Source organism: Numida meleagris, chromosome 1, assembly GCF_002078875.1.
Source record: "Numida meleagris isolate 19003 breed g44 Domestic line chromosome 1, NumMel1.0, whole genome shotgun sequence".
Classification (NCBI taxonomy): Eukaryota; Metazoa; Chordata; class Aves; order Galliformes; family Numididae; genus Numida; species Numida meleagris.
Window position 1 is genome coordinate 164,637,023 of NC_034409.1, and position 20,074 is coordinate 164,657,096.

Sequence of the window (20,074 nt, forward strand, 5' to 3'; positions counted from 1 at the left end):
AGGGGAAGGGAAGGGGAAGGGAAGGGGAAGGGAAGGGAAAAACACCTTACTTTTAACCACGTAGACACAGATTTTCCTTCTTTCATATTCTTATGCTAGTGTTCAAGGAGTCACATGTTTGAACTAGTGGAGAAGCGGTATAAATGGCATGCTGTCTAGTTCTTGAGCCAGTCATTTCATGTACAAGATGGCTCTTCTTTGGTTTCCTTTTCCTCAGCCACTAATGTAAAACTGAGTAAGACTAAAAGAAAATCACCCAGCTCTAGTCAGAAGAGAATCTTCAACATACTGCTCATAAAAATGCTACACTATGGATATGTGATGCTAGTTTGACGCTGATTTTCCTGAGATAGTCTTTAAGCCAAAACCAAAGAGCAGGATCTCACAAAATTCCTCTGAATCTAATATTCATTCCTCAAAGTAAGACAGCACCACTAGCCTGTTGTAGATCTATGAATTTCTGTGGTGATCTAGACTGAAGCACAAGCCCTGCTGGGAGGGTTTTTTACTCCTGGCATGCAACCACATCATAGACTGCCAGTCTACTGAATGCATAGGGACTGAGAAACTGCATATTTTGAAAAGGAAGATTTTAATGTTTCGGAAATATTAGCCAGCCTTACATGTCTTGTGACATAAGAATGCTCCCAAAAATGGTAATTCTGAGCTTAGAAGCTTGCACTGATGCTGGAAAAGATTCTGCTTTTTGATCATTATCTCTTCTGGTACCTTACCAATGTCTGATGTTTCATGGATTAAGAATATAAGTGGATAAGAAGGTAAAAACATCTCCAGCTCTAGCAATATCTACAACCTTCTCTAATTTGCTGGAGTGAAAAAGGTTCCTTAAAACAACAGGGCATGAGGGCCAGCATTATTAAGAAAACCCCAAACCAAGAACTTAGTTCAAACAATAATATAAATGATCTTCCATAAGAGATCAGAAATACGGCTTAGGCTGTGAGCTCCATGAAATCACTCATGAAGAAATCTGTTCTTTGTGCTCTCTTCAGAATCAACAATCTTCACTATTATAAATAGGGCTCATGCTCTTGAAGGCTAAATAGAAGAGTAAGAGCACAAAAGCTGTATATTGGAGAGGGCTCTATAAGGAAGGTCACTTTATAGAAAGCATGAAGTATAATTTGGAAAAGGATGCTAATACCAGCTATATCAGATTGTGAGGAAGCTGAAAACAGCATATGTTCTAATACTGTCTTTTATTGATTTTGCTGCCAACATCCCACTTCAACAATGTTACAGCCACACTTCAAGATTCTTAATAGAAGGGGTTGGAGAAAATCAATATACAGAGCTCGCTTCTGCTCCCATTGAAGTCAATGGGAGTCTCATTATTAACTGCAATGAGCACAGGACAGAGTTCAGCCTGTTTTGGTGCTGTACGTTTGTTTTTCCCTTCCCTTTTTATTTAACCTCCTGCGGGGCAATGTACACTGTTATTCTGTGTTTTAGAAAAGTCCCACTTAAGTAATGCAATTCCCTACCAAACTGTAAGTGTATGCGTTCAGAAATGATGCCCTGCTTTATGAAACCTAATGAAAAATTATAGCCTGTATCCTGAACAGGGAAAGTTATAATAAAAGATATAGGATTTGAAATAACTTCTGATTACAAAATCATTTCTTTCTTAAAAATATTTTCATTCAGATATCAAGCAAATAAATAAAAACAGTTTAGCTTTCATTGACTCATGAAATGTTACTTTCAATGCATGTTGTTTGCTGTATTACAGAGGGGATACACCCAAACTTCTTTTCACTACTATTTTAATGCTATTTACACAAAATGAAATATGCTAAAATTATCTCCAAAAATTATAGGCATCATCTTCATTCCAACAACATGCTGTTAATTTTGTTCTAGCATGAATGCAAAACATATTTTAACATGCTGTCAAAATGAGATACTAAGAATGTCAATAAAATGACACTAAAATAAATGTAAATTTAGATTGCTGTCACAAGTGGCTGCTTGGTTTTGTGAAGATGTTAGGTTGCTATAGCATTTTCCATAGCAACTTTGCATCTTATTACATAAATAATCCCTCAGTGTCCTTAAAGCTTACTAAAAACAGGATTAAATCTATTCTCATATGTAACGATCCTGCATAAAACCTTATCAGTACAAAATACCCAGAAAACATAATAAAATGTAATCTAGATAATAGTATTTCTGGCAGTTGAAAAGCATCAAAGCACAACAGACTTGTTTTGTAGTTAACGGGACATCCTCCTAAAACCCGTATCAGGGGAGTGTCTTTGAAGTGTCTATTTCCTCAAAACATGGAATGTTAGGTTGGTAACCCCTTCAGTGCTGAGTCCATTGGAACAACATAGACCTTCGTCCCAAAGCCAATGGGTTGACCCAGTACCTGAGAGAGGAAGAGGCTTCCTGCCCTGTTCCCCAGGGCAGACAGGCTTGGCAGCTCTCTGCAACTCCCTGAAAGGAGGTTGTAGCAAGGTGGGGGTTGGCCTCTTCTCCCAGGTAACGGTGATAGAACAAGAGGTAATGACCTCAAGTTGTACAAGGGGAGGTTCAGGTTGGATATTAGAAAAAATTTCTTCTCCAAAAGAGTGATCAGGCACTGGAAGAGGCCACCCAGGGAGGTGGTGGCATCTCCATCCCTGGAGATATTCAGGAACTGTGTAGATGTGGCACTGAGGGACATGGTTAGTGGGCATGGTGGGGATGGGGGGATGGTTGGACTAGATGATCTTAGTGGTTTTTTCCAGCCTTGATGGTTCTGTGATTCTGTCTCCAGACCTGATTAATCATAACATTTCTGCTAAATTCAGCTGCACAAGTAGCATTACCAAATGTAGTTATGCTACAAGTAGCATAACCAAATGGACTTAAAACTGGGGGCACAAAGTTAAGCCCTTGCCTACATGCTTCCTGAATTTCAGCCAATTTTTGTGAAAGTGGTGGGAAAATCACAATGCATTTTAAGGTACAATATTGGAGTCTGCCTCATGATAACAGCTCTGAACTGGCATGCTGGGAAAGGCACTAGAGCAGACTATCCCTGTGTTAAGGGAGTAATCATCTTGTGCTGCTTTCTAGTGTTCATCTCTCATGGTCCAAGGGAGTAAAGCTGATTGTTTCTGCAGTCTCCAGAGCATTGCCATTCACAGGGAAGTTACGCCAATCACAGAGACCAGAAAGGGTTATTCAGCTGTCTTCTCTGGCCAGAGAGGGGGATCGTGTAAGCATGGTGACAATTCGATTTTTCAGATCTAAATTATGTTCTTTTTGAGACAACTTAGAAAACCTGGTTAGCAGATTTTGCTTACAGGTTTTATTTTCCTTGTGTAAGTCTTTGTGTGCTTATTGCCACAGGGCTGATTATGGCACCAGCTACAAACAGCTTTGAAAGAATTTTGATTTATCTGAGGAACAAACCAATGCCAGTCCATTAATTTTTAAAGTAAATACATGTTGCTGTTTTATCTTATCTTTACCAACAAGTGTTTAAAAGGAAGACAAGGAAATTATGGGCTTGTTAAATATCAGGATTGCTTTCACAAAATCTGTGTTAAAAAGCTATTAAATGGAGAAGTAATGACAGAAAAAATATGTCAGACTTTTGTTTAGAACAATAACTCCTGTGAAAATAGGCAAAAAAAAAAAAAAAAAGCTCTCCACCCCCCGAAAACCCCACAAAAGATTAGGTTTACAAGAAAGGAAAGGGAGAACAACCTGATCATGGAATCAGTTGGAAGACAAAGACGTGACACGAGATTTGTCATGACACCAGGTCAGGCAGAGGGAAAGGAAGAGCAAAGCTCAGCTCCACACAGCTGGGGCTGAGTAATTTCTATTCCATGTTGTAAAAAGATTGCAGAGAGCTTTCCTACTAGCTTAATCCAGCTATCAAGCACAGTTTCCATCACATGTGCGCACCTCTGCATTTGAACAAGCCTTAAATAAAGTAAAAGAAGATTAAACTGCAGAAAAAAAGATGAATTAGCACTAAGCAGATCACTTTGGTGTTGTTTCAGGCCTTCCTTGAAGACTTGCCAGGCTTGCAACTTTCAGGATAGACTTCAGGACAATACAATAAAGCCAGTTTTATGCTACGTGCATGAGGTGCAGTTGTCACATCTTGACTTTCACAAGGACTAACACTCTCTTGCCAGATGGAATGCCCACCGTCTGGGCTGTCTCCTATGGCAACTAACTCCACTGATGTTGCAAAGAGCAAGGATCGGCTCAGAGGAGCACTTTAAGATACAGGCTACTGTCCAAGATGTCAAGAGCTGCTGTGTCTAAACTTGGCACCTGCCTGGGTACATTTCATTATCCTGACATGGAGGTCTCAGCTGGCCTGACTTGGAAGGCAGTGCTAATCTTATGCGTCCAAACTGGGCATATGCTGCTTAATCTACAATTTATTATTTGCATGCGATCATCAGGGGAAGTGCATTATTATGATCATAGAATCATAGAACCACAGAATGGCTAAAGTTGGAGAAGACCTTAAAGACCATCTAATTCCAACCTCCTGTTGTGGGCAGGGTTGCCACCCACCAGCTCAGATTGCCCAAGGCACCATCCAACCTGGCCCTGAATGCCTACAGGGATGGGGCACCCACAGCTTGTGCCAGAGCCTCACCATCCTCTGAGTAAAAAATTTCCTCCAAAATCTAACCTAAATTTCTCCTATTTTAGTTTAAAACCATTTCCCCTTGTCCTATCACTATCAGACCATGTAAAGAGTCAGTCCCCGTCCTGCTTGCAAGCTGCCTTCAAGTACTGAAATATGGCCTTCTCCAAGATGAAGACTAACTCCCTCAGCATTACTTCATAGGAGAGGTGCTCCAGCCCTCTGATCATCTTTGTGGTCCTCCTCTGGACCTGCACCAACAGCAACACATCTTTCTTGTGCTGGGGGCACCAGGCCTGGACACAGTACTCCAGACAGGGCCTCATGAGGGCAGAGCAGAGAGGTCAGTCCCCTCCCTCTCCCTGCTGGCCACTTCTCTTTTGATACAGCCCAGGATACTGCTGGCCTTCTGGGCCACTTCTGGCCATGTCCAGATGCATCATCACAGGTAATATGATGGAGTGAAATGCTCCAGGGTCCTAAGAGTGGGCTGTTCCAAGTACGTTTGGCTGGAGACAGCCCTATTCTGAGGTGTGTATCATCCATGCAGACAAGAAAGGCAGTGGGAGAATGAAAGGAAGTATCCTGCTTCCACTTGATACTGAGATACTATGAATGCATTGATTTGTCCTGGCGAGAGTTCTGTAGCAATGCTGGGACTTGGCCAAGGGCTCTGAGATCCCCGGGTTCCTCTGCAAGCACCATGTGTTTCTTCCTTTCCCCTGGTGCTGGCTGCCATCTCTCACTGCAGTTGGAGTAGTTGGAATTAATGGTGTGTCACAGAGAACTGCAAAAGCAAGAGATTAACCCACCTCCCCTTAAAAATAAAATTACAGGTGCCTTCTAGGTATAATCCAAACTTCAGCTCTTTCCTACAACATGCAGCTTCACTTCACTAATTCTTAAAATTACTTTGGAGGCTTTTACATGTGGATCCTTACTCCCAGTGCCAGCAGGTGGGAGATGAAGCATCCATAAATCCTGATCGTTCTGAAGATTTTCCCACATCCTCTAGACGCCAGCACAGAATCTCATTTTTCCCCTGATATAATGCTTCAGTAGCTGCACCTTGACTTTCAAATGTATTAACTGAGTTGCCAATCATCATTATTATTTTTTTTCTTAGCAATCTCCCAGTTTTACTTTAGCAATCCTCTTGTCCCTTTTAAACTCTAAAATCCACAATGCAGAAAAATCACTGTTTAAGGGCTGAATTTTGGAAAAAAAAAAAACCCACACATTTTTCTGAAAGAATAGGTGTGCCCACAGATCAGATTCATTCAGTTTCAGGTCAGCCTTTTGTCATCTTTCCCCATAAAGCAAATAATCTTTGGTCTGTAAATCAAGAGGAAGGGAGTCCTATAATTAGGCATGTATGCTGGCCCAGCTAACTTACTGGTTTCCCTGTTCCTTGGGGTGTTTAGGGGGGGCTGGAATCTGTTTGAGGTGCTCTCCAACAGAACAAGCAGGTAGTGATACCTTCACTTTCCCTGAAGATTCAGCTTGCATGTGCTAGAGTAGAGTACCAAGAAACCCAAAGGAGAATGACCGATAAAACATCTAGAGGAGCAGAAGATTTTTGTGCAGGAGGCAGCCCTGTCCTGTATACTATACCTAGAGGATGGAAGACAGGTCCAGGAGACCAAAGGTCCCAGTTCTCATTCCAGCTCTGCTGCTAAGCCAATGGTATCAGGAAATCAGGTTCATAAATGAGTAGAAGAACAATTGACAGATGAAAGTAGAATCATAGAAACAGAGAATCTTTTGAGTTGGAAGGGACCTCCAAAAGTCATCTAGTCCAACTCCCCTGCAGTGAACAGGGACATCTACAGCCAAATCAGATTGCTCAGTGCCCCACCCAGCCTGGCCTTGAATTTCTCCAATGTCAGGGCATCAACCACATCTCTGGACAAACTGTTCCAGTAGAGGATTCAAGTCTAGAATGGAATGATGAACTTTGCAGCAAGTCCCTCTTCAGCTGTTCCCTATTGCCTCAAGCAAGTAACAAGCCTAAATTTTCCCAAACAATCTGCAGATTTCTAACAGACAACACAAATTGCTCTACTGCAAGACTTAATACTTGCCACTACTTGAAAAAAAGGACACAAACCACACTTACTAACAGCTTTTTCATCATCTGTTCCGAATACCTGGAATCTGTTGTGTACAAGGGCTCATGTCATTCTAACATTGCTCTGAAAACTGAAGTCCAGCAAGTCTAGAATAACATTCAAGCACTGAGGTTGTTGCACAGCCTTACAACCTAGATGTGCTGCACTGTGTTTTGAAATGTTGGGGCTGGAATCCACTCTCTATCAGGATTGTAGTTTTCAGATATTGTAGAGAGGAGTTCTCATTCTAATTCAGTCTAGCAGTGAGGAGCTGTGAAATACTCAGCACCATACTACCTAAAAACGCTTGTAGATGTGGTGTTACTTCTGAATGGAGAAGGCTTGAGTAACAAAAAACATTACATTGGAGGACTGCTGAAACTATAGACTTCAGTAAGACAGAATGAGGTCTTAGGAACCAATCTAATTTGTTGAATTAATTTGAAACTGTACCTTCTTGCACCAGTGATTTAACTAGGTGAATTAATGAAAAAAGACCTGACACCAGTGTGGGAGATGAGGGAAATGTCTGTCAACTGTTGTAGATTTGGAAATGGTAACCTCCCAGCCATATTCTTTCCACCTTCAAGTAGATGGTTAAATGCGTTGGCCAGGCTGAAAATTAAACTCCCCAGGAAAATCCTTAGTATGGCAGGACAGGCAATCCAAAACTCTGGGATTATCCAAATCAATTCATCATGTCTGGTTGCTTCAGTTATTTTTGGATTTAGACTTTTAAGCATTTATGTGTACATTCTGTCCTTGAATTGAAGAGAGACAATATCCCTCTTGTGCTCCTCAAGCTCTGCCCTTCCCATGGTTAACTATTTAAGCAAACATTATAAGAAAAGTGGTTAAAAATAAGGAAAGTGGCAATGTTTTCTCTCTGTGCAGAATTGTTTCTTTGTGATTAAAGATTCTTAATAAAAGACATTCTTTGTAAAACAGAGGTGACCATGAACAGAAATAGCCACTCCAGTGAGATAAAGGAGTGATTCTGGAATAAGAGAAGAAGGCTAACACCAATAATAACTTAAAAAATACTGTACATATAAAAGAAAAATAAATGCCCTTCTCTCACTTTATTTTCATTTGTCCATATTTTATACACAATAACTTCAATTTCCCCCTATTGTCAGTAGCAAATGAATCAAACGTACATGCTTGACTTGAGAGTGGAATGTTAGAAGAAGAAAGCTATAAAGCATAATTTTAGAGCTGGAGGACTGTATGTATGAAGCAGGCTGGATCATCTCCACTAAGATCAAGAGGATGATGAATGGTACAACGGACAATGATGGACAAGTACTCAAGTGGATTCACACTGCCAAATTTTGATTTAGTTTGCAACACAGTTCTGGGTTTGCGGCTCTCATCACTGAGTGGTGTCAAGTGCCACGGTATAACAATACAAATAAATGGAAGTAGTTTGGAATGCAGTAGAAATCTCAGTTATCAAGACATTTGACAGAAATGTCCCTTTTTATAGATGAAAAACAAACATGCTTTCTCATTTGTGATGTTATTAATCAGAGGCAAAAAGAATGACCTGCATAGCTCAGCCCTAGGCATGCATATGTTAAACCCAGCTGAACTGATAAGTATGACAGTTCAAAACATCATTACTCCTTTTCTGGAGTGCAAGCTGTTTGTATTCCTGACTCTATCTTCCTGTTGTTAATTCTGGTGACTTCTCTCCACAAGATTGGACATAGTCAAGGTAAAATGATAAGACATTCAAAACAATCTCTGATTGCTAGCAGTGCTCTGCCTGCAGAGGCCCACTGTCTCAGCTCCATGCATTGTGCTAATGGTCTCTAGAAATTTCAAATCCACACAATAAACCAAGCTAAAATCAAGGCTGCCCATTACAGGTTTTATTGATGCGTTTTTTCTTTCAGGAAAAACATTAGTTCTCCCTTCATGAGAAATACTGTAGTAAAACTTTATTTGCTAGAATGATAGTCCTTCCTTTGGTCTTTAATTCTGGAGTCATTTGAACTCACACAGCATTTTGAGGAGTTGGAGTGTTTCTCTATGAACACTTCAATCCACTGAATGGATGATATTCTTTCCTGTCTGAATATGGTGCCTACACATAAAAGCATAGGCCAAAATTATCCTCATCAGACTTAAGGTTTCTTTCTTTACTGCTTTCTCCTTCTTCACCTTCTGTAAAGCTCACTGCTAGCCAGCAGTTCGCAGTTTTGTTTTGGCTTCAGCTTCTGTAAATTTTCTTTCTGAAGATGAGTTTCCTGTTAGCTACTCACAACTTCATTAGCCAATGTCAAGAAATCAAGCAAAGGTTCCATCCAGAGCATGTTACCAGTAATTAGGAATTTGTGAGCCAACTCTTTGAGTGTCCACACTGAATAGATTGGGTATATTCATAGGACGCTAAAAAAGTTGCTCTCCTTTCCAAATATTACAAGCACAATTGTTCTCTCTTTCATGATAGCCATCTAACACATATCAGATTAATGCAGCACACAATATCGTATTGCAAAATAGGTACTGTTTAAATTCAAAACACAGTAAAAATGGCACAGTGTATTTATTAGAGAGGCTCTACATTACTGTGTATTTATTGCAAAGAATGGTAAGGCTTAGAGAATACTGATTGTAATAGAACTTCAACTGGTCTCTTAGTAAGTAAGTTTTGACAGCCATGGAATGAAACATTATTATGCAAGACTGCAAACAATGTACTAAAGACATATAATACTTCCAGCCACAGGCAGAATTGGAGAGTTTTCGTCATTATATATCATAGCAGGCAAGAGAAACCTTGTAGGGACAGCCTGTATCACTCAGATAACTAGTTTATGAGGATTTAAAATAAGATACTGTTTTACATAATTAGCTATTAATTTGTCACTTTTCATACGTAAGTTTTTGTTTGCTTTTTTAAAAAACAGCTGTACATACTTGGAGACATCACAGAGGGATTTGGCTTTACCTGAATCATCTACTCTCAGCTTTTTACTGGGATTGTCACCACTGTCATCATCAGACATTTCCATCTCCTCTTCTCGGCGGATTCCCATGAGCTGTTCGCTGTGAGCATTTCGGAGCTCCTAAAATCCAAAATGATCTTTTGTCAGTATTAACTTCCATAAAGTCACCACTTTACCAGTAGTATCTGTTTTTAAAACTGCTCTGATTTTTAATTATACATCATTTATCATTGTAACTTTATGTAGGTGCCTATGAATATTTATAAGAACAGTATCACGAGGAATTCTTCATGAGGAAGAATAGAATTTATCAAAGGTAACACTCAGGGAAAACAAGAGAGAAAGTGATTCTTCATGTCAGGTGATCTTTAGTTCAGCTAAACACAGAAGAATCTTTTAGCAGCAGAGACAATGCTTAAAACTGATATGAAGCAGTCTGATAGAGAATTTGTCAGCCTTCTTGAGGTATAAAGAATTCTTGCTTCTCACTGTCACTTGGGGTAGAATTCCTCTGGTCAAATGCAGGTTTCTCCACTAAAACTAGCTCCTATAGACATCTTTCACAGAAATGTAAAAAGCCCGTGCAGTTTGCGCAATTCACATCCATCATGTAACTATCAAAAATCAGAGTAACTGCACTCTAAAAGTGCCTAGTTCTCCCCGCTGACTGTAAGGGCAGATGGGAGCAACCAGTGGTGATGGAGCATCCCATATTTTAGGTGTTTGATGCTGACCAAAGCAGTCTCTCCTGCATCCCCCAGTTCCCAGATTGCCTTGGATTTGTGAGACCCAGCCTGACAGCACTGTCCTGAAAGCTTCTGCATCGTGATGAGAAACAACTGCTTGGTGTCTGGGTGACCGCCACAAGGGCAGGCAGCAGGAAGCCAGTGCGTGTCTCCTTGGGGAAAGGATCATCAGACCAGGGCTTTGTGGGAGTCTAGACAGTCTTTGTTCCTGGCAGAAAGGCTGCCGTTGGTGCAGTGGCTGGCTTTTTAAAGGCAGTGCTGAGAAGATTGAGAGAACTCTATTTTGTCCTAATAATCCTGTCAGGTGTAACACGGGGATGATGCACCGTGATTAGTGTAGGCCTTTTCAGCCTGAAGACAGCTAATTTTTCTGCCAACAAAGAGCCTAATTCCCAAAGAGGTGGTTTGAAATCTTTGAAACAAGGAAGAGGCTCAAAGAAGGAGGAAATGGAATTGAAGAGCCCATCCACGGCTCCAGGCAATTAACAATAAGCAGTCAGTGAGGGACTTTGTGAAAAAGGAAAGGCGTTTCCCTTGAGCTGTGCCTATGGTTCATCAGGAGATCTCAAATACTCTGATAAATGTATACATGCCCGTTCATCACAGCAAAGGCAAGGAGGCTAATTAGTGGGCGTTTTAATCAAAGTAATTTCAAATTTAAAAAAAAAAAAAACAGACTAAAATAGTTAATTGTCAACCAGTATCTCATCCGATAAGTGACATGTATGGAAGAAATCAGTAGGCTTATTTCTCCATTGGAAAATGCTACCAGCACTTTTTTTCTGGGGAATACTGACTACATACATGAGCAGACAGAAGCTTCCCTCCCCTTCATCCCCTCCTAAAGAGGGAACAAATGTCCTTGATGCATCAATTTCTACACTATCAGCAAAGCCAGTAATCTTCCTGGAGAATGGTAACATGCATGAGTGTTTGCTTTGTGCTTGGGTTTCTAGTAAAGCTTTCCTAAAGTCTGAAAAAAAGCAAAGGTGATCAGGTAATTAACAAACAAGCAGATAATGTCATGTTTAGACAATATGATTTTAATCAAAGCTGTCATTTGGTACATTTCCATCATATTTACATCTGAAAAATACGCATTTCTAAAACATATTGTTTCACTGAGAGACTTTGTATGTTTTTGAATTGCTTTTATTATTCTATTCTCCTCTTTTTAGAATAACAAAAGGCAGGAATACTTGAAAAAGCAAATAGTGAATTAGCATTTCTGGAAAGATCAACTCTTAAACATTTTCTTCCATTAAACATTTGTTTATTTGTCAGCTTGTTCTATTTAGCAGCCAGCAAATCAATGATACACCACATCCCTTTATGGAAAGTTAGTTTAAGAAGGGATAGTCTTAGCATAATTGAAATAAACTACTAACAAATCATAATTTTCATACCTTTCAGAAAGATAAGACAAATAGCAACCCCCAACTTCCCAGCTTCCAATTAAACCAAGGCTTTAACCACTACTTTTATGAAATATTGTGAACAAAATGCAAAATACAGTTTGTACCAATAAATTATGCTAACATTTTATTTTAAGTGTCCCATTATTGTGAAGTCATTTGGTATTCACCATAATAGCACTGATAATAAAGAATTCATTTGGTATTCATGTGGATGTTACATTTAGTGCCATTGGTATTCAACTGTAATTTAGCATTAGTTAATGGGCACTTAAAATGTTATCCAAATGATTTATATCACAGCACTTAGTGTTTCTCAAACTAAGTGTACAACACTCATTTTCCAAGTGTACTACAAAATAATTAAATAAGTGCACCTTACCTTCTAAAGTTTTTATTTTGAGACAGAGAAAAATCATTTAGAGGACTGTGATACTAACAACTGACATACTGTATTATGTGAAGGTAAGCCGACTGGATGTAAGTTGCTCATATTAAAAAAAAAAGGAAGAAGAAAGAAAGAAAACAAAGACAGTGGTACTTACTTTTTAACATACAGGTTCATAGCGTATATACTGAATTAAAAACCAAAGCTGGATGACCAAAACACAAGATGAGGTCTGTTGCTTCCCTTGCTGCCACTTGCAGCAAGGAGAGTTAGAATCCCAATTCCTCTGCTCATGCTTATGTTCACACATGCATGTTCCCACATTGCTAACTCTGTGTGGCATTATGATTACATTTATACTCTTTTCTTTGCAAGCAATATACTTAGAATCAATACAAATGATTTATCTACTTTAGTAAAGAAAAATACAAAACAAATGGGAAGGAGTATGTCATAATTCTGGACTGAATATGCTCAAATAATTATTTAGGAAAGAAATTCTCTTATTTTCAGGCAAAGTCATCTTGTAATGACCATATAATGGTACAACCAGAAAAAAATCTGTGCTACAGAATCCTTTTGGAACCAGATCACGATAACTCCTAAAAAGATGTTTTTCTTTAATAATTCTTAATTCTCTTCTTAGTTGAAAATAGCGTTACTAATTTCACTACTTCAGTTCATTATTTTAGATAGTAAACATATTCCTCCAATGATTTCCCAAATCTTGCATGAAAAATAAAAACACACTGCTCTCTGTCTTAGCATTATTTAATGACTGTTATCCTTATGAGAGCAATGGGAACAACTCATACTGTAGATGAGATTATAAAATGGCCAGTTGATTAACAGCTAAAATGGTAGCTGTAAATATTGCTGAATACATTATGTCCAGCTACAATCACACTCGTTCTGTGTCAATCCAGCTGTGAGATGATGGATAGAAAGTAATAATAAAATCACCAACCTCAGAATGCTTTCGCCAAATGTCTATGTTCTTTCGCTGGGCTTTCGAGAAATGGTCCCAAGCTTTTTGTCTGGTAGAAGCGTTGAAAACGGCGACAATCTGCTCAACTTTGGTGAACAAGGAAGTCAAACAAGACAAGCAATTTATGTTGTGATCACTATAGAGAAGCAAAGCAAAGACACTAGGAGTCTATGGATGATGTCATTACTGAAACAACATCATCAATATCCATCCAATGATGTGTCTTTCGTACTTACATTTTATCAATGTTGGAGATGTCTCCCTTCAAGTCTGTCTCCACAACTTTAGTCTACACAACTTATAACCATGTACCAAAGAACACGCATGCAGCTGCTTCCCAGTGATGTCTGCTATTATTTTCCATGCAGCTGCATGCCTTTATATGTGTGGCTATAGGCATGTGGCTATAGGCATGACACTCAAGGCATAAACCTGACATGTACTACTCTGAGGCAGTTGCCTATAGGTAAGCAGGATGTGCAAATGAAAGCATGAAAAACAAGCAGGGCCTGCTTTCAAGTGTGGGAGAGCGGGAATTTGCCAGCAGATAGGACGGCTAAATCATATTTAAATGCTGCATGCTGTAGCTGCAGCTGCTGTTTCTCTTTTATTTTATATATGGAAGCTCACCTGTACTAGATCATTTCGTCCCATGTCCATGGCGTACTATTTTTACATATATTAACAGTTACATTTTTATGCCTTCAAGGAAGAGATGTGAAATGGGCTTCTCTCATTCAACTCTAATCAATTCATTCTGAAGCCAGACATCATTGTACAGGGCAATCGTTGATGACGATTAAGATACGTTTTTAACTGCTTGTTCATCCTAAACCAGAACCTTTAATCCCAACTCTCTTGTCTTTCTCTTCACATCAGTTACAAGCAATGTTGTCCTTCAACAACAGTGACCTGCCTCAAAATGATTTGGCTGAGACGTTATTTGCTTTGATCGTGGAATAGTTAACTACAAGACCTCTTTGGATTCTTGGGCTGAAATAATGTTCACTGTGTTTTGTAAAGCTTTGCTTGCAACACCTTCTCCCCTCCTTCATTGAAGGAGAAGGTAGCAGAAGTGCTGTAATGACCTCTGATCTGGTCTCTCACCAAGCTGATTGCTGACTTCTCTCCTTCACTCCTCAAGTCACAGATGTGAAAGATCCTGCTATATATAACTATTTTCCTTAAAATGGTGATCTCACTTTGTAAGTCAGTTATAGTTCTTTCATCTCTTCATCTGGAAATTAATCACACTCATTTCTTTTAGTCTTTTTTTTACCTCTGTGCAGCTTGCTTCCAAATTCAGGAGGTCACAGCAAGGCAGATGCTGGTATCTTTTCTCAGATGATGAGTGATAGAACATAACAAAATGGCCTTAAATGGCACAAGGAGAGGTTTAGACTGGTTATTAAGAACTTAGTAATGGAAAGGGTGGTTAGGCATTTGAACAGGCTGTCCAAGGAAGAGGTGGAGTCCTCAGCCCTGGTGATATTTAAGAAACATGTGGATGTGGTACTAAAGGACATGGTTTAGTGGCGGCCTGGACAGTGTTAGGTGACAGTTGGATGTGATGATCTTATCGGTTTTTTCCAACCTAAATGATTCTATGATGCTACACAGGGAAGATTTCATTTGCAATCATCATGGCTACTTAATTAACTTCTAAAGATACAGAAGTAAACATCTTCTTCTAAAAATAAATCTTAAATGTTTATATGAACAAAGTTGCTTCAAAACTACTGTGATGATCTGATCCATTTGTGATCCCTACAAGTTTCAATTGTAGATATGATAATTTCAGCATGTTAGAACTTGCTTGGAGTGGAGGGTGGATGCATCAACAAAGTAATGCAGTGTACATTATTTTTTCAATTAATTTCAAAAGAATGAAAATGCTGAAGCACTCTATTATTTTGTGTGTAGAAACTGAGGCTAGAATTTAATTACCATCGCTGTGTTGATGACCCAGGTGCTCAGAAAATCTTGCTTAATTAACAATCTGTTTTTAGTTTGCAAGTGGAAATTCAAGTAGAAAAGATTCACAAAGATATATGGAAGATCTGGTTTCCCATTTTGTACTAATGGGTATTAATAAGATCATCTGAAGCTTGAAAAACATTTGAACTTTAAAGTGTTTAATTTCCATTCTGTGAACAGGTGCTAAAATTTATCAAAAGTCATTATACGATCATTTCAGAAACTATCCTCAATGGAAACACCAGACAGGAGGTGTCAAAGAGTTTTCTGTGCGTAACTGCAATAGACAAAATGGAGAGCAGAAAAAGGATCTCCTTCACTTACTTAACTCTCAAATATTTGAAAAAAAAAAAGAGGTCGGATACTATGAGTACTAGATGTTAAAAATCAAGGAATATAAAGAAATATCATCCAGTGGACTACAAAGGATGATAAGGGAAACAGAAAGGAGAATATTGAATGCCCATCATAACTCATGTGATGATCAACAATATCTGTGATTTAGAAAATTATTTATACCTGCAGTTAGGTAAAGTTACCCTTCTGTTCTTCACATTGTTTAGTGCTTATTGTGCTCAGTTTGCTTCACTTTTGAAAGGATGGGCGTGAAAGCAAAGTCATATTCTGAGATCACTCAAGAATCCTGAGGGTCATGGAAGTCTTGACTCTGAGACTTAAGGGAAAAGATTTTGGGGACCTTATGGAAATAAAAAATCATATATGTCAAAGACCAATGTCTCACTTCTATGTATTCAAATAAATTATCAGCATATATATAGCAATTTAAATATACACAGCATGTTAGGCTATGGAGTATTACAACAATGGTTAGGTAACATCCAACATAAAAGGTCTCCAAGCAATACATTAAAGAGCAGCCAAGCCCATGGTTAGGACATAGTTTAACAGTACAGGAAAGTGTCTTCCTGTCTTCTTGCACTATACCAAAACCCTGAATTGCTGTTTTATGAGATACCAATCTAGTATACACCCATTCTGCCAGGTCACATTTATTTGTATGTTAATTCATGCTGCATCAAGATTTATTTATTTTCTCATAGATAACCTGAAAGCTTAAAACTGGAATAAGGCCTGCACTCTGGTAATTGATAGACAAGACATAATGTACCCATCCCTGATCGAGATCAAATTTGATGAATAATTCGTTCAGCAGCACATACGTATGAGAGGAAGCCAGGAGTCAGTTGAGAAGCTCTCAACTGACAACATATTCCTCCTTCCATAAGGTTTGGCCAAAGAGAGGTCCCACAATTTGGGCTGCTATCTGCAGAATCTGAGTGAAGCAGTTGTTCACAGTCTAGCTGCTGGCCATGACTTTCAGAGTGTCTCTTGACCTCCAGAAGGAAATTTGCAAAAGGAAGTAATAGGTCATGCCTATATTTCTACGGCACCTTGAGCTCTAGGATGCACTTTACTATCTACTAGTAAGTAGAATTATTAATTAGCATGAAATATTCATTGTCAAACATCTGTTGTTAAGTTCCATGCTGTATCAAATTTTCATTGACCATATGCAAAGCTGTTTCCTCACTAAATTAGGTTTAAAAAAACCATTTTGTTCTGGAAGAGTCCAAGCCACATCATTGTTTTTACTATGAATATAACCTAGAATGTATAAGTAATTGCATCTCTCCTAATCAATTATTCTGTGCCTTGTAATTTATGTGGCATGTTTCAGACAAAAGATTTTAGGTAATTGTTTTTCTCCTGATTTTTAAAGAACTGAAAAGACCCAAACATCTAAGCCTAAAGTGATGTGGAACTGTCACTGTCTAATAACTGTAGTGTAACTACAATACACTTTATTAGATGTGCAGGCTTTAGTAGACATATTACACAAAAGTTTAGATCTCAGTTTTTGCTGCCATAAAAGATGACACAGGAAAAGGGCATAGTTATCAAGTGTAAATGTAAAAACAACCAGAAAAAAAACTAGGAACAACAACAACAAGAATACCTTAAATGATGCCAGCAGGATTTGCATCAAATATAGGATTAAAGGGAAATCTATAGTATTTCCATGGCAAGAGAAAATTTGATAGTTTACTTGAAAATGACACAACCAGAGGGAAACAGAAAGAACTGAGAACCAGTGTACTGCCTTATCTGTAGCTTAAGAGGTAGAGATAAAACTTTTACCCTTCCTTACATTATCAAGCAGGCTATTTTAAATATGATTGAGTGAAGGCTGAAATTCCTCCTTGTGTTCAGGAGACAGTTTTTCCCTCGTTGATCATGTTATCAGCTGCCATGTATGCAGATTATTTTTAATTTCTTGTATTCAGTAATAAAGAACATCAACAACTGAATGTTCTATGACATCTTACAATAAAAAAGTAACAAAATAGAAACTGAAACACGATGTGTTAAAATAAAAACAAGAGGTCTTCACTGGCAGATAAAATAATCAGATTTGATATAGGATTTCACTCCAAATTCCACCAATTAGGGATACAGGATGAAAAGGACCTTGCACTAAACTGCTGTAAGTGCAAGAGTAGAACATATGGCAAGTTACCTCAGAAAAACTCTGTAAGAGCATGACAGTTGACAGGCAGAATAAAAGAAAAATTCCACCTATAAAATTACAGTGTAAAGGAAACTGGAAACTGCTGTAGTTTCCTTTACACTGTTATACAGATTTGCAGCATAAGGAGGATATAGAGTTGGTGTGGTTTGGGTCAGAAGCCTTGTTGCTGAATTCTGAATAAGTTGGAGCCTGCCAATCAATTTGGCTCCAGGCCCAGCAAACCAAGGAATTACAGTAGTCAAGGCTAGATGCTGTAAGTGAATGAATTAGAGTCTCCAGGTCAGTTCTGGACAGAAAAAAGCTTATTTCTGGCAACAGTCCTGAAAAGCATTTGGTGAATACTGAACAGACCTTAGTGCTAAGTCCAAAGCTAAAAGTGCATGTAGGCAAATGATATGTGACATCAACAGAGAAACTGTATCTAGATTGAACTATAATGAAATAATATATTTTTAATTAATCTGAACCAAACCCTCAGCCTCTTGGTTATGATACTGTTCACTTTTGAAAAAGAACGTATTTTTCACACATCTAAACTGAAAACCTGCAGGCCCCCCCCTGTTACCCAATTCACGTACAAAAAAGTGAGAAACAGATGTGACTGCCTCAGACTGGCAAAGGGAGGAATCATCAAAGTTGGAAATATCACTCTGGAGAAGACTGCAGAAAGTGCAAGGAATAGGGTGTAAAGCTAAATATACCAGTGGTCATCGGCTCCATGTATATGAAAATGCCATTACAGATTTTTACATTGAAGACATAGATTCTGACAGCTATGCAGAAAAACTCATCTACTACAATTAAATGAAAACCTTCTTAGTTTTTTTTTTAAAACAAAACAAGTAAAAAGCAAATTAAGCAGAAAAAGTTCATGGACATCAAAAAGAAGGTGAACTGTGGCTGCAATACATTAAAAAAAAATCAGCCTATTGTTTGGTCTACTTGCTGTCTGAGTGGCTGTAGGTTCCTTAAGATATAGTCTGGTCTTCAGATACGGATGTGTACTTTCCTGTCCCCATTCTTTCATCTAACTCAGACTGGTACCTGCCAATGTGCTGTTGGGGGTTATTAAGAGATTGAGCAGGCAGCACTGGTCTACAGAAATCACAGAATCACAGAATCACAGAATCATAGGGCTTGGAAGGGATCTCTGGTGATCACTGAATCCAATCCCCCTGCTAAAGCAGGTTCTCTACAATAGGTTGCATGAGAAAGTGTCGAGGTGGGTTCTGATTATCTCCAGAGAAAATGACTCCACAACCTCTCTGGGCAGCCTGTTCCAATGCCCTGTAACTCCCAAAACAATTTTTCCTCATGTTCACATGGAACTTCCTATGTTCCAGTTTGTGCACATTGCCCCTTGATTTGTCACTGGGCACAGCTGAAAAGAGCCCAGCCCCATCCACTGGGCTCCTACCTTTTAGATATTTATAAGCATTGATAAGATCCTCTCTCGGTCTTCTTTTCTCCAGGCTGAACAGTCCCAGGTCTCTCAGCCGTTCATAAGGGATATGTTCCAGTTCCCTAGTCATCTTTGTGGCCCTCTGCTGGACTCATCCTAGGAGATCCCTGTCTTTCTTGAACTGAGGAGTCCAGGACTAGAGACAGTACTCCAGATGCAGCCTCACCAGGGCAGAGTAGAGGAGGAGGATCACCTCCCTCAAACTGCTGGCCACACTCATTTAATACTCCTCAAGCTACCATTGGCCTTCTTGGCCACAAGGGCACACTATTGGCTCATGGCCAACCTGTTGTCCACCAGGACCTCCAGGTCCTTCTCTGCAGTGCTCCTTTCCAGCAGGTCAGCCCCTGTCGTGAACTGATGCACGCTGTTATTCCTCCCCAGGTGTGGGACTCTACAACTTCCCTTGTTGAACCTCATCTTGCTCCTCTCCACCCAACCCTCCTCTCTATCCTGGTCAATAAATCATTTTTCATAGTGTGATAAGCAGATTCTCCCACTTAGATAAAGGACAATACCATAAATACTTGTCCCACAACACGAATGATAATCTTTTCCCTTGTAAAAAGATCTAACTTCAGTGTTAGTAGTGGTTCTTTTCTTTCCTTCTTTTTTTCAGCTAAGAAACACCATGATAAAAAGCGAAAGAACGAGTATTATGGGGATAAGAAAAACTCAAATTTTCAGGATTTATACTGAAACCTGCACTGTTCCTTGTTTGAGGTATGAATATCAACAATTAATGATTATAGAAATGGGAAAATACTCCTTGTCATACTTGGAAATAAAAATATACGCTCTGATTAAACAGAGCCCTGTTTGCCTTGCAAGGTATTGCTAGAAAATCTGTCT

The 20,074-nt window shown here is 39.0% G+C and overlaps 1 protein-coding gene across 3 annotated transcripts in view; it reads right to left on the bottom strand.

The window, feature by feature from the left end:
• Nucleotides 1-20,074, bottom strand: part of ENOX1 (ecto-NOX disulfide-thiol exchanger 1) — a 370,285-nt gene that overhangs the window by 55,865 nt on the left and 294,346 nt on the right. For all 3 annotated transcript variants that reach the window (XM_021375265.1, XM_021375256.1, XM_021375246.1), the window contains 2 exons: nt 13,212-13,318; nt 9,698-9,815 (listed from right to left, as the gene is read on the bottom strand). In XM_021375265.1, the coding sequence (XP_021230940.1) occupies nt 9,698-9,815; nt 13,212-13,318 (225 nt within the window). The remainder of the gene's footprint in view (nt 1-9,697; nt 9,816-13,211; nt 13,319-20,074) is intronic.